The following is a 13,924-nucleotide window of genomic DNA, read 5'->3' on the forward strand; positions in this document are numbered from 1 at the left end:
AAAATGTCAATATTCCATGGGTATAGTGATAAATAAGGTCTAAATTATAAGAAAATGCATTTTCCACGAAAACTTGAAGAGATAGGTAAAAAGTAGTAAAATACAATTTGATAGACAATTAAATTGTGCATCTGATTCTCGTAAAATATACAGAGTGTTCTATTTAAATTAAAGAAGTTATCGCCGTTTAAAGCTAGTAATTATTTAATATAAATTTTTAGACACTCTGTATGAGGTAGTGTTATTTTTATTATTGCAACACAATATCTGATCAATAAATAATCTTCTGTAAATATTTAGTATTAAAAACTTTGATACCCTTGGAGAAAATTATTCTAATCATAAATTAAAAAAAAAAAAATAAATAAATAAAAAAAATATATAAATCTTCATTTAACGAAGCCTTAAAATGTTTACTGCAATTTCATAAAATTGAAAATATTTCAAAAAAGGAAAGGATTAAGTGTAATAAACCTTAATTAAATTTACCTTTATTTCAATCGTAGAATCTAAAAATGTAATAATATCCAGGGCGTTCCATTTAAAAAATACAACTGTAATATTTTTACTTATTTGGACACTCTGTATCTTGTAAAATTATTTTTAAATTGTAGCTCTAATAGTCCTTCAACGGACCTAAAACTGACAATTCGTAAAAATCTAATCGTTTAGCTAGAATACTCTGTGTCGTATGTGGTGATCGAACAACCCTGTAATTACACAAAAATATATTTATAAAAATAACCCTATGAATATGCTAAAATAACAACTGGATGGAGGCAAAAATAAAATTCTTCATCCAAGTGACATACACGAATTTCGCTATTAAACGAACTACGTAAATAAAAATACGTTTTTGTTTTGCGATATTCGCAATTCGTATTTCGCGTGTATTCATATACCTTCACTATTTACATTTAGCGTAGCAAGTCACAATCTTCAAACTAACACTACGAGGTGTTTCGTCCAACAGGTACAAAACTGGCGAATTCTATACCTTATTGACGGGAATTTTCAACGGGGGTGCCCCTAGGGGTACGGGGGATCGTCTAAACACAGAGGGATCGGCCGGCTGGCACACACAGGCCAGCATGCTCTCTTTAATTTCCCTTAAAACGTCGATCAGCCATATTGATGGGTTTCCTGCGCCGAACAATGGACTGCCGCTCTGAAAAGACGTTCGTCTGAGTAATTGACGACGTAACGTGGGATTTTTTCAAAGTAGTACCTCTTAGTATTCATGGTATTATTTTGCGTGTGGTGCTTTGCAATAAGGGTTCCGCACAGAAAATGTGTATGTAACTGAATTTTTCAGTCATGGATATGTTTCTACAAATATACCGGGTGTTTCGACTTCGGATCTAATCAGTGAGATCTAGGAAACTTTAAGGAATACTATACAGGGTGCTACATATTCTGGGTACAAGCATTGGTATCTCGGAAACTGTAATAGATACGAAGTTGGTTAAATTGGGGCAAAGTTGCGCTTTGGGATGTTCACCAAGATGCCATCAAAAAGTTTTACAAATTTCAAGGATTGCTGAGTTTTTTTGGAAAAAAAGGATTTTTCTGAAAATGAATTTTATTTTTTCCTGGTGTCACTTTGCATAAAATCAAAAAACCGTAGCACCCTATATATAAAAATGCAAAGTTGATATGGCTCCAGAAAGACAAAACTTCTTAAGTGATTTTTGACGTCGCCAAAGGATAAAGTTAGAAAAGTTTCTATGAGATTGTATTAAATTGTTCGAAGAGTCATAATAAACTCGTAAAAAATATAAAACAAAAATCGGAAATTTCAGTTTTACCGCTATATTTTCGGAAATGGTAAAGGTAAGTTCGATTACTAAACGAATTACCATTGGGCTCATACACAGGTAACTTTGACTCCAATTTAAACAACCCTGTATCTCTTACTGTTTCCTAGATCCTAATGGTGAGAGCTGAATTCGAAATTTTCTGGAATTTAAAAAAAAAACATATTTGATTTTACTTAAAATATACTCAAACATAACCATTCATTTAATAAATTTTAATTAAGTTGTATACAGGGTTGTTCACCACATACGACACGGAGTATTGTAGCTAAACGATGAGATTTTTACAAATTGTAAGTCTTGGGTTCGATGAAGGACTATTAGAGGTACAATTTAAAAATAATTTACAAGATACAGAGTGTCCCAAATAAATAAAAAATATCAAAGTTGTATTTTTTTAAATGGAACACACTGTATATTATTACATTTTTAGTTTCTACGATTAAAATAAAGGTAAATTTGATTAAGGTTTATTATACTTAAACCTTACCGTTTTTGAAATATTTTCAATTTTGTGAAATTGAAGTAAAAATTTTAAAGCTTCATTTCTCCAAGGGTATCAATGTTTTTAATACTAAATATTTAATGCAGTTTATTTATTGATCAGTTATTGTGTGGCAATAATAAAAATAATACTACCTTATACAGAGTGTCTAAAAATTTATTTTAAATAATTATTAGCTTCAAACGGCAATCACTGCTTTAATTTAAATGGAATGCCCTGTATATTTTAGGAGAATCAGATGCACAATTAAATTGTCTATCAAATTTGTTATACCATTTTTTACCTATCCCTTCAAGTTTTCGTAGAAAATGCATTTTCTTATAATTTAGACCTCATTTATCAATATATCCATGGAATATTGACATTTTAGATTGTTTTTAAAGCAACAAATGTACAGACTAGTAATATTATCGTTTTTAGCAAAACGATAATATTACTAGCCCATTTGTATGCAAAAAGAAAACTATTTAAATCTTTATAAAAGAGTATATCATTAATTATATATAACACCATTATTTCCGTCCATATACTAATTAATTACATACTTAATTGTGTTCGTTAATAAATTATTTTAAATAAATGTGGATTTGAATCAGAAATCAATATAATAATAAGTTATCAAATTAAAAGCTCTGTTGTTATAAATAAGAATTTATTAAAAAATGAAATATCATTTTTAAGGTGTTACTTTTTATCACACTGTCTAATGCCCATACAAAATTAAGTTTTTTAGTATTTGGAGCAATTATTATTAATCAACGCAAACAGTCAGTTAATGTAGTTTGAATACTGGAATCATATTAATTGATCCTCTTTAACAAATATTTAAACAGTTTTTTTTTTATTTTTTAATGAAATAAACGAATTATATCGACAATATTAGTATCTGTGCTCTTTAAAAATTTGGTACATCTTTAAAAATAATCTAAAATGTCAATAGTCCATGGGTATATTGATAAATAAGTTCTAAATTACAAGAAAATGCATTTTCTACAGAAACTTAAAGAGATAGGTAAAAAATGGTATAATATAATTTGATAGACAATTAAATTGTGCATCTGATTCTCGTAAAATATACAGGGTGTTCCATTTAAATTAAACAAGTTATTGCCGTTTGAAGCTAATAATTATTTAAAATAAATTTTTAGACACTCTGTAAAAGGTAGTATTATTTTTATTATTGCAACACAATAACTGATCAGTAAATAAACTTCAGTAAATATTTAGTATTAAAAACTTTGATACCCTTGGAGAAATGAAGCCTTAAAATTTTTACTGCAATTTCACAAATTTGAAAATATTTCAAAAACGGTAAGGTTTAAATATAATAAACCTTAATCAAATTTACCTTTATTTTAATCGTAGAAACTAAAAATGTAATAATATACAAGGTGTTTCATTTAAAAAAATACATCTTTGATATTTTTTACTTATTTGGGACACTCTGTATCTTGTAAAATTATTTTTAAATTGTACCTCTAATAGTCCTTCATCGAACCCAAAACTTACAATTTGTAAAAATCTCATCGTTTAGCTATAATACTCCGTGTCGTATGTGGTGAACAACCCTGTATAGAGAGATACAATTATTTTGTTGGAAATACCGAAAATTTCAGTATAAATTTTATTTGGAAATTATTATAAACAAAAGACAATGTCAATTTGTCCTCCATATTTATTTATAATTATAAATTTATCATTATGCATATATTCTAATTAGGATGTTTGCCGTTAATTTGCCAATAGTTCTGTTATATACATATATTTCCCATAAATATATATCTTTCGTATAGTTTGTATTACATTTCTAATTTACTATTAAAAAATATTTCAGACAAATATCTTACATGTAAATAAAATATTAATTGTAAATTCATTTATCTACAACCGTTTAGTTATAACGTTTTTACATCACTATTTTTTTTAGTATTTCAGTTACGTTATGAGATTCATAACACAACTAGTGGTGTTATGAATCTATAACACAACTAGTTGCTATAATAATGATAAACAACTACGAGCATATAAATATATTAACTTTTCCGGCAATAATGATTCCGTGGCACGTACTGCGGCTACTTCTACATCTGAAGGGAGACTTTCGGAATCGCTTATCGTAATTTTTAAAATGATTTTTCTGGGCAAAAAGTGCTCGCCTTTACTTGACAGGGCAAACTGACTTCAGAAAAAAATGTGACAAATGTCATAGTTAAAGGTGTTAAAGGTAGGCGACTAATAAACGAAAATTAAAACAGCATTTTCTTATTTTTCGGTTGAAGATAAAACGTTATACATGACACATGCGTTTAAACATAATTACAACACTCGTGTGATTAGAACTGACGACCGAGAAAAATCAATGACTTTCCTTGGTTTAAGTAAGAACAATCTTCGGATTGTTATGGGGTTTCTAACAGGACACTGTCTCCTCAATGAACACCTCAGTAGATTGATGCTAAGAAACAACGACGAATGCAGGTTCCGTGGAGAAAATGGAGAAACACCAAAACACCTCATCGCTGACTGATACCATAAATTGGCACGACTAATATAGGAAATGGAGAACAACCCTTTGTAAAAACGTCTCAGATACTGGCTTTTGTAAAGCTCTGGAAATATTCGACGAAAAACCACTAATATAAACACATATTTGTTTCCCACATATTTCTTGTAACTCAAGAAAAGGAGACACGATAGATTTATTAGGTCAATCTCAAGATTGGCAAAAAACTGAAAAATTCGAATTCGAATATATGGAAAACAATATTAAACCCCTATTTATTTTCCCCAATTGTAAGACCGACGTATTTTTGAAAAAGGGAAGAGAATCGTAGCGAAAGCGGACATATTCGTGCCCAAATACAATATTTAGAAGACGTTTCGCGTATTTTTGAATCCAATTAGGGAGACGGAAAGACGCCAAACTGAATAACGACGCTGGAGAGACGCGATTATTAAATTCTTAAAGTTTAATTAAAACATTTAAATAGGAGGCGAGAAGCGGCGCTCCTTTGTAAATCTACTACTAATTATTGCAAATTAAACGGTTTAATAGCGCGCAGATAAAAGAACTTTTTGAAGAGTGAATCCAATACTTATCCAGTAATTGGGGCAATTTCGAAAAAGTTCCCGCCAGCCAAGACCAGCCCTCTCTTTCTTTTTATTTTCTTTTCTATTTAAGTATTTTCGATTTATTTCTTTATGATTAGAATGGTCGTTTGATTAGAATGACGGAAACAGTACTGGGAGAATTTTCATTGAAACTCATCCAACTCCCAATGGATGACATACCAAGAATGACCAACACCTCACTGTAGTATTGAGCAATAAAAAGGACTAGAAGAAAAAAACGTTTGCTCAGCATGTAAATGACCATATCATAACGTCGTATACTGCTGCTTCCAAAAACAAATCTGGGACAGAGGCCGAAAACTAAATACTCCAAACCAATGGGCACCTACCTCAGCATCCTTCAGGCAGATATCTACGCTATCGAAAGATGCGTATAATTTTTCTTAGATATGAACTGTCGAAAACTTATCCGATAGTCAAGCAGCATTAAAAACGATCAACTCAGTAACCATCAATTCGAAGTTGGTCAAAGAATGCATAGAGAAGCTGAACAAATTAGGCAAAGAAAATAACTATTCCTACCTTGGGTGCTCGATCACCAAGAGACAGAAGGCAATGTAAAAGCAAACGATCTAGCTAGAAATGGAAAGAACACTCCACTAACTGGACCAGAACCGTTCTGCTTTCCAAGGGGAAAACAACTTAAAGCGTAACTCAAGAACCTAAGTTTCTCAGAACTGACGACCGAGAAAAATCAATGACTTTCCTTGGTTTAAGTAAGAACAATCTTCGGATTGTTATGGGGTTTCTAACAGGACACTGTCTCCTCAATGAACACCTCAGTAGATTGATCCTAAGAAACAACGACGAATGCAGGTTCCGTGGAGAAAATGTAGAAACACCAAAACACCTCATCGCTGACTGATACCATAAATTGGTACGACTAATATAGGAAATGGAGAACAACCCTCTGTAAAAACGTCTCAGATACTGGCTTTTGTAAAGCTCTGGAATTGTTCGACGAAAAACCACTAATATAAACACATATTTGTTTCCCACATATTTCTTGTAACTCAAGAAAAGGAGACACGATAGATTTATTAGGTCAATCTCAAGATTGGCAAAAAACTGAAAAATTCAAATTCGAATATATCTTCTTAAAGTGCCTATCCTCTTTGGATGTTGGCTATCACATTGATCCATATTACTTTGTTCACTGCCGTTCTGAACAAAGCTGTTGACGTCAATCCGGTCCATGTTCGTAGATTTCGCAGCCACGATATTCGTCTGCGTCCCGCTGATCTTCTGCCTTCTATTTTCCCCTGCAGTATGAGTTGGAGTAGGCGGTATTTCTCGTTCCGCATGATGTGTCCGAAGTATTCTAGTTTTCTTCGTTTGATATTTACCAGAAACTCCAACTCCTTGTTGATGCGATGTAGTACAGTCTCATTTGACACGCGATGCACCCACGAAATCCTAAGCATGCGCCGATAGCACCACATCTCAAATGCCTCCACACGCTTGCATGATGCGTCGGTAAGGGTCCACGCCTCTGCTCCATATAGAAGGGTTGAGAGCACGTAGCATCTCAGGATTCTGATTCTAGTGCGGACGTTGAGGGACAGGTTGCATAGTATATTTCGCATTTTGTTAAATGTCCCTCTCGCGATTTCGATTCGGTGTTTTATTTCGCGAGAGTGGTCCCAGTCTTTAGTCAGGGTGCAGCCCAGGTATGCAACTGTCTCGGCCGCTGGGAGAACGATGTTGTTAGCAGTGAACTGAAAGTTGTTGATGTAGTTCTTGCTAATGATCAACGTTTGAGTCTTCTTGCAGTTCATCTTCATTCCGTATCTGCTGCATGTATTCGCCACACGATCTATAAGCCTTTGGAGACCTTCAGCGGTATCGGCCAACAGAACGGTATCATCTGCGTATCTCAAATTGTTTAATATTTCTCCGCCCATCCTCTGTACCATCCAGTGCCTCTCTAAACAGATGTTCCGAGTACACATTGAATAGCAGAGGCGACAATATACAGCCCTGTCGCACTCCCCTCCTCCTTACACTAAACTCTTCTGAAGTTTCGTTCTTGATTCGAACCACGGCCTTTTGTTGACGATAAAGTTTTGCTATTATCTCTGTATCTCTATCGTCTATTCCTGATTCCTGTAAAATCGAGATGAGTTTGTCATGCTGGACTCTATCAAAGGCCTTTTCGAAGTCTATGAAGCACGCAAATACATCTACATTGACGTCGCGTGCTCGTTGGATTAGGACTTGTATTGAAAACAGAGCCTCCCTGGTGCCCAATCCCTTTCTGAAGCCGAACTGAGTTTCAAGTACGTTTTCATCGAGCTTTCTATATATACGTGTTTGGATGATATTAAGGAGGATTTTTAGGACGTGGCTCATCAGACTGATTATCCTGTGATCAGAGCATTTGGTCGCGTTTGCCTTCTTGGGAAGCGGTATAAATGTTGATAGCAGCCAGTCGTTTGGGATTGGACCACCTGTATAAATATTGTTGAATAGGGTGGTCAGTAGTTGAACTTGTTCCGAGTCCAGCAGTTTAAGAACTTCTCCGTGTATCTGATCCGGTCCGGAAGTCTTGTTGTTTTTCAGACGTTTGATAGCTGCTTCCACTTCTTCCTGTGTAGTGGTGGGCCCTATATTGCCAGTTCCTGCAGTTATGTCGTCGCTATTTTCGTTTCCGAAGAGCTCCTCCATGTACTGCCTCCGAATATATAGAATATATAGAAAACAATATTAAACCCCCGTTTATTTTCCCCAATTGTAAGACCGACGTATTTTTGAAAAAGGAAAGAGAATCGTAGCTAAAACGGACATATTCGTGCCCAAATACAATATTTAGAAGACGTTTCGCATATTTTTGAATCCAATTAGGGAGACGGAAAGACGCCAACCTGAATAACGACGTTGGAGAGACGCGATTATTAAATTCTTAAAGTTTAATTAAAACATTTAAATAGGAGGCGAGAAGCGGCGCTCCTTTGTAAATCTACTACTAATTATTGCAAATTAAACGGTTTAATAGCGCACAGATAAAAGAACTCTTTGAAGAGTAATTCCAATACTTATCCAGTAATTGGGGCAATTTCGGAAAATTTCTCACAAGCGAAGACCAGCCCTCTCTTTCTTTTTATTTTCTTTTCTATTTAAGTATTTTCCATTTATTTCTTTATGATTAGAATGACGGAAACAGTACTGGGAGAATTTTCAGGTGAGGGGCTTAGAACACCATCAAAAAGAAAATTCAACTCATCCAACTCCCAATGGATGACATACCAAGAATGACCAACACCTCACTGTAGTATTGAGCAATAAAAAGGACTAGAAGAAAAAAAAACGTTTGCTCAGCATGTAAAAGACCATATCATAACGCGGTATACTGATGCTTCCAAAAACAAAGCTGGGACAGAGGCCGAAAACTAAATACTCAGGCAGATATCTACGCTATCGAAAGATGCGTATAATTTTTCTTAGATAGGAACTATCGAAAACTTATCCGATAGTCTCAGTAACCATCAGTTCGAAGTTGGTAAAAGAATGCATAGAAAAACTGAACAAATTAGAAAAAGAAAATAACTCTTCCTACCCTGGGTGCTCGTTCATCAAGAGATAGAAGGCAATGAAAAAGCAAACGATCTAGCTAGAAATGGAACGAACACTCACTAACTCGACCAGAACTGTTCTGCTTTTCAAGCAGAAAGCAACTTAAAGCGGAACTCCAGAACCTGGAGGACTTCATCCATAACCTGGAATAGGAATCCTTCAACGGTCTCCAAGACACTCGAAAAAGTTTCTCAGAACTTACGACCGAGAAAAATCAACGATTTTCATTGGTTTAAGTAAGAACAATCTTCGATTGTTATGGGGTTTCTAACAGGACACTGTCTTCTCAACGAACACCTCACTGCATTGAAGCTAAGAAACAACGGCAAATGCAGATTCTATGGGGAAATAGGGAACCGCCAAAATACCTCATGTGCGCCGAGACGACAATAATTCGTGCTATAAACTTCGGTACGACTGATATTAGAGATGGAGAACTAACCTGTGTAAAACTGTCTCAGATACTGGCTTTTGTAAAAGACCTGGGACTCTATGATGAGTTATATCTCAAGAAGGGAGGACACAATAGATCAAGCTGCTTTGTACACAAGCTGCTTTGTATTATCTGATATTTTAAATAAAAAAATTCTAGTATTCTATAAAAATAATCTTAGAAGATATACAAAATCTTCTAAGATTTTTATTAAAATGCCAGTGAAAACGCATTTCAAACAAATAAAAAAAAAGTTCAAAGTGTTTGACATTTTCACATTGTACTACTCTTCAAACTTTCTCTATTTCGACATCATGGTAAAATGTTCGGCATAATTTTAGAACTCTCTCTCCCTATTGAATATCTTCATCAAAAAATGCATTCTTGTCTGAGTAGTTTTATGTAGTAGCGAAAAAAACCCAAAGAAAGTTTCTTGAATTAGTGAATTATAGTAAAATTTGGAAATTAACATAGTTTGACATAATGTCTTTAGTTGCACCCAAACTACAAACGATGCAATTGATTGTAGTAAATTCAATTTTTTTGTAGTACTAATAATTAGTCAGAAACAGTAAACAATTGAGCGCAATTGTAATAAAGAGAAAAAATATTGTTTTAACAAATGTCTAAAACTCTTCAAAATCGTTTGTAGTTTGATGTAGTAGCAAAAAAAATGAAAGTTTCTTGGAATTCGAGAAGTATATATACAGGGTGAGTTTCCCACGATGTTCTCTATGGTTATTTCGGAAACTACTGGAGATAGAGTTAATGGTTAATGGTTAAATGGGGAAAGAATTGCAGTTTTGTGGGGTCATAAATATGCGCCTTTCAGATTTTTGAAAAAGTTCATGGCAAAAAGATATTTCGAAAAAAACAAATTTTGGCTATTTTAAAAATTGTCCCTAATTCCATTATAATCTATTTTAGACAAAAAGTTTTCAGATAAAAGTTGTCTAAACTAACTGAAAGTCAGTATAGGTCTTATTTATACTAGTAATCAAGATATTTTCATATTTTTTTTGTAATATGGCTTTACTTACAATGTGGCTTTACTTAGTAACTTATGAAATAATAACTGTCGGAAAAAAGAAATAGCCATTTTATCCCATAGTCAAGCAGCCTTAAGGGCACTCAGTAACCATCAATTCGAGTTCAAAAGTTGGTTAAAAAAACGCCAAGAGAAGCCGAAGTGGAAACCAACTTAAAGCAGAATTCAAGAACGTTGAAGACTGAGCATCCAGAAAATCAAAGATTTTCCTTTAAGTAAGGACAGTCTTCGTGTGTCACGGGATTTATTACAGGACTCTGTCGTTTCAATGAAAACCTCAGTAGGTTAAAGCTAAGAAACAACGGCGAAGGCAGATTCTGTGAGGATATGGGGAAACGCCAGAACATATCATTGAGTGAGCCGAGACGACAACTATTCGTTTCATAAACTTTGGTACGACTGATATAGAACGACTCATGGAGTCGTTCCCTAATCACTCCCTAATCTCTGTAATACCGTTTCAGATACTGGCTTTTGTCAAAGCCCTGAGACTTCTTCCCATATGCAATACAATCAACATTCAACAACCTACATATATATATATATATATATATATATATATATATATATATATATATATATATAGTACAAATACATAATACTTATTGGGACTAAACAGTAGAACTCACTGCCAGAATTTCTTTAAAAATTTCAAAATACTGACTCTTCCTTCCTTATTCATTTTTGAATCCGTTTGCTTAATCCGCAAGCACATATTCTCTATTCCGGAAAGGCCTTCTCACAACTATCCACTTAGGAATGCGGAGCACGATATTTATCTGCCAACCCCGAGCTCAGAACTAGTTAAGTAGCCTTCGAATATCAAGCCACTTTTATTCTTTCTCGCATTTCGCAAAGCTCTGAAATCATACTTACTGGAGAGAGCCCTATATGCGGTCAACGACTTTTTTGTTGATGTTTAATCATGAACAATTTAGAATTTTAATTTTAATATTTTCATACTCTCACACACTGGTTAAAGGTCTAGTATTTAATATTTTATAACTCTTGATTTTATGTTATTATAACATGATTTTATCCATTTACAGTTTTTGCTTTTGTAAAATTTTCTAGATACGCCTGTGTTCTGCAATGTCCATATATGTTTTATTTGTAATTTTATGACGTATTTTTTTTTTGAATTGATTTGTATTGTATGACATTTTTTTATTATTTGTATATTTGTTTTTGTGCTTTTTTTGTTTTGCTTTGTCGATGAAGCTGTTTTGGCTTTTTGTACAATAAAGCGTTGTTTTTTTTTACAATGCACTTTACCAAAACCTTTGTTATTAACGTCCAGTTTCAATGACATCTTGTCCATTTAGCAGCATGTTAAAATTAAATGTTTTTGTTTATATTAAATTTGCATGCGGAATTTACTAGCTCGACCAAAAACAAGCAACAAAAACATAATATCAACAAACTGGTTGTCATACGCATATTAATTCTAACAATTATTAATTATAGTGGAAGAATTGTACGAGAACGTTAAAATTTTAATCACAAATTTAATAGCGTTTAATTGGATTATGATTTTACATAAAAGCTTGTTTATGTCGCACTAAAAATTTAATATACCCTCGATTATATTGTTTTTTTTTTCAATAATGTAGGTACTGCAGCTGATCGCCGGTAGTCGATATTAAACGGGTCTTTAATGCTGAAGATTCTTGAAAATTTATTCATGATCAATAATTAGTTTATACGGGCACTACTATTTTAAAATGAGAAAAAACAACATGGCGATATTAATATACAGGCCCGGCAATGGATCTCTACGCATAGGAATTACATGCATTGGAATGAAACGCCTATAAAAAGTCTATGCTTAAACAGAGATGGACAACAACTTCCCCGTTTCCACTTCCACTACGACTGTCTATTTAGACAAACTCCAATAAGATAACAAATTTTGGAAATTCCGCCACCTCCCATCCACTCATGATACCCATCTCCCTGCCCTTTATTTATCGCCATTATTTTATTTCCCTTCCCGCCCCTCCGCACCTCGCTATTCCGACTCCCGTCAGTTCATCACAGAGTTGCCAGGTCTACCGGTTTCGTCTGTAAGCTACCGATCTACCGATTTAAAGAAAAATCTAACGATATATTCAACTGCGTCTTTAGTTTTTACAATAGAAGCACTTTTAAAAAGCTGACTTATTTGACTAAAAATTAAGCGACTGCCGCGTTGGAATCTGTATAATCTGACTTTATTATTGTTTCATTAAATTTTATTTAGTAATAACAACATACAGGTCATCGTTCTGTCTAGTTGCAGAGTTACAGAGATATTCCTAAAAATCCTTATTACTCCTTATTAGGCGCGGTATTGGCGACATGCCCGAAGAAGTTGATATCTTTTGAAAAGATTTTATTTCATTCATCTACTAAAGCTGAACCCATATTTTCCCCCAAAAAATGTAAACAAAAAACAAAATCTAAGTTAAGAAACAACCTAAATTCGGACAAATATTTTAGTGATTTTCCCGTCAAAAAAATATATTAATATGAAAAAAGAGTTGAGAGTTGTTACTGCTTTCCCATTGAAATGAAATTAATTTTAGATATCACTGATCAAAATTTGTACAAAGGTAAAAAGTGACTGCTACACTAATTTGTGACTGCTATCCCTACTTGTTATAGTTTTATATGTTTTTATTAATATATTAATATTATTTAATTCAATATTTTTTTTAATATTAAATAATATACCTAGCTATTTCTAATTCTTGTTATATTTATTATATTTTTATTTTATTTGAGTGATCTATTATTACGACACATGAATGTTAATTTTGGACTTAAATATTATATTTTATTTCGTTTCTGTACTTTTAATTTTTGTTGAAGATCTACCGAGAATTTTGTTCTCGTATGGAATTATAATCTAACAAACCCGGCAACCCTGTTCGTCAACTCCTTAGAAAGTTTTTTTCGGCCTAATTCCTTTGTCACAGTCGCGGCTTTGTGAAGCGCCGCCGCCGCCGACCGACTGTGTCGGGGCGACTGCTAGGAAGATCGTACAGTATTGCCATTTCATAGAATTGCACTTGCTATTTCAGAAATGATATCAAAGTTTTGCATGTTACTTTTCGTTTTAGAAAGAAGTTATGTGCCTAGAGAAAACATTCGTAAAATTGTTTCGTACTTTATTTAATATTTCATTAAGTAGGCAAGATAATGGGATTAGAAGATTTAGGATTTTGACAAGCCAACATAATTTCGATTTAATTGAATGGCAACACTGTCCGTCCTGTTTTTATTTTTTCGATTCTGTTCTATTAGTAGGCGGTAGCCCCCACACAAGCGTCTTAAAGACCCGCCCGGCGCCCCCTCGCGCAGGGGCTCTCTCGTCGTATCACTTCTATGATCACTTCCCCTACACGATGGTAGGGAAAAGACACTTTATTCAT

At 33.7% G+C, this 13,924-nt stretch overlaps 1 protein-coding gene across 6 annotated transcripts in view; it reads right to left on the reverse strand.

Moving 5' to 3' along the window:
- Nucleotides 1–13,924, reverse strand: part of LOC115886095 (apoptosis-stimulating of p53 protein 1) — a 451,411-nt gene that overhangs the window by 75,351 nt on the left and 362,136 nt on the right. Inside the window, exon 2 of one of the 6 annotated variants that reach the window (XM_030905145.1) lies at nt 998–1,168. The exons of the other annotated variants lie outside the window; for them this stretch is intronic. Within the exon in view, the coding sequence (XP_030761005.1) occupies nt 998–1,093 (96 nt within the window). The 5' untranslated portion in view covers nt 1,094–1,168. The remainder of the gene's footprint in view (nt 1–997; nt 1,169–13,924) is intronic. 6 annotated transcript variants of the gene reach the window in all.

Source organism: Sitophilus oryzae, unplaced genomic scaffold (genome assembly GCF_002938485.1).
Source record: "Sitophilus oryzae breed Bouriz unplaced genomic scaffold, Soryzae_2.0 scaffold_467_pilon_pilon, whole genome shotgun sequence".
In the NCBI taxonomy this organism is placed as follows: Eukaryota; Metazoa; Arthropoda; class Insecta; order Coleoptera; family Curculionidae; genus Sitophilus; species Sitophilus oryzae.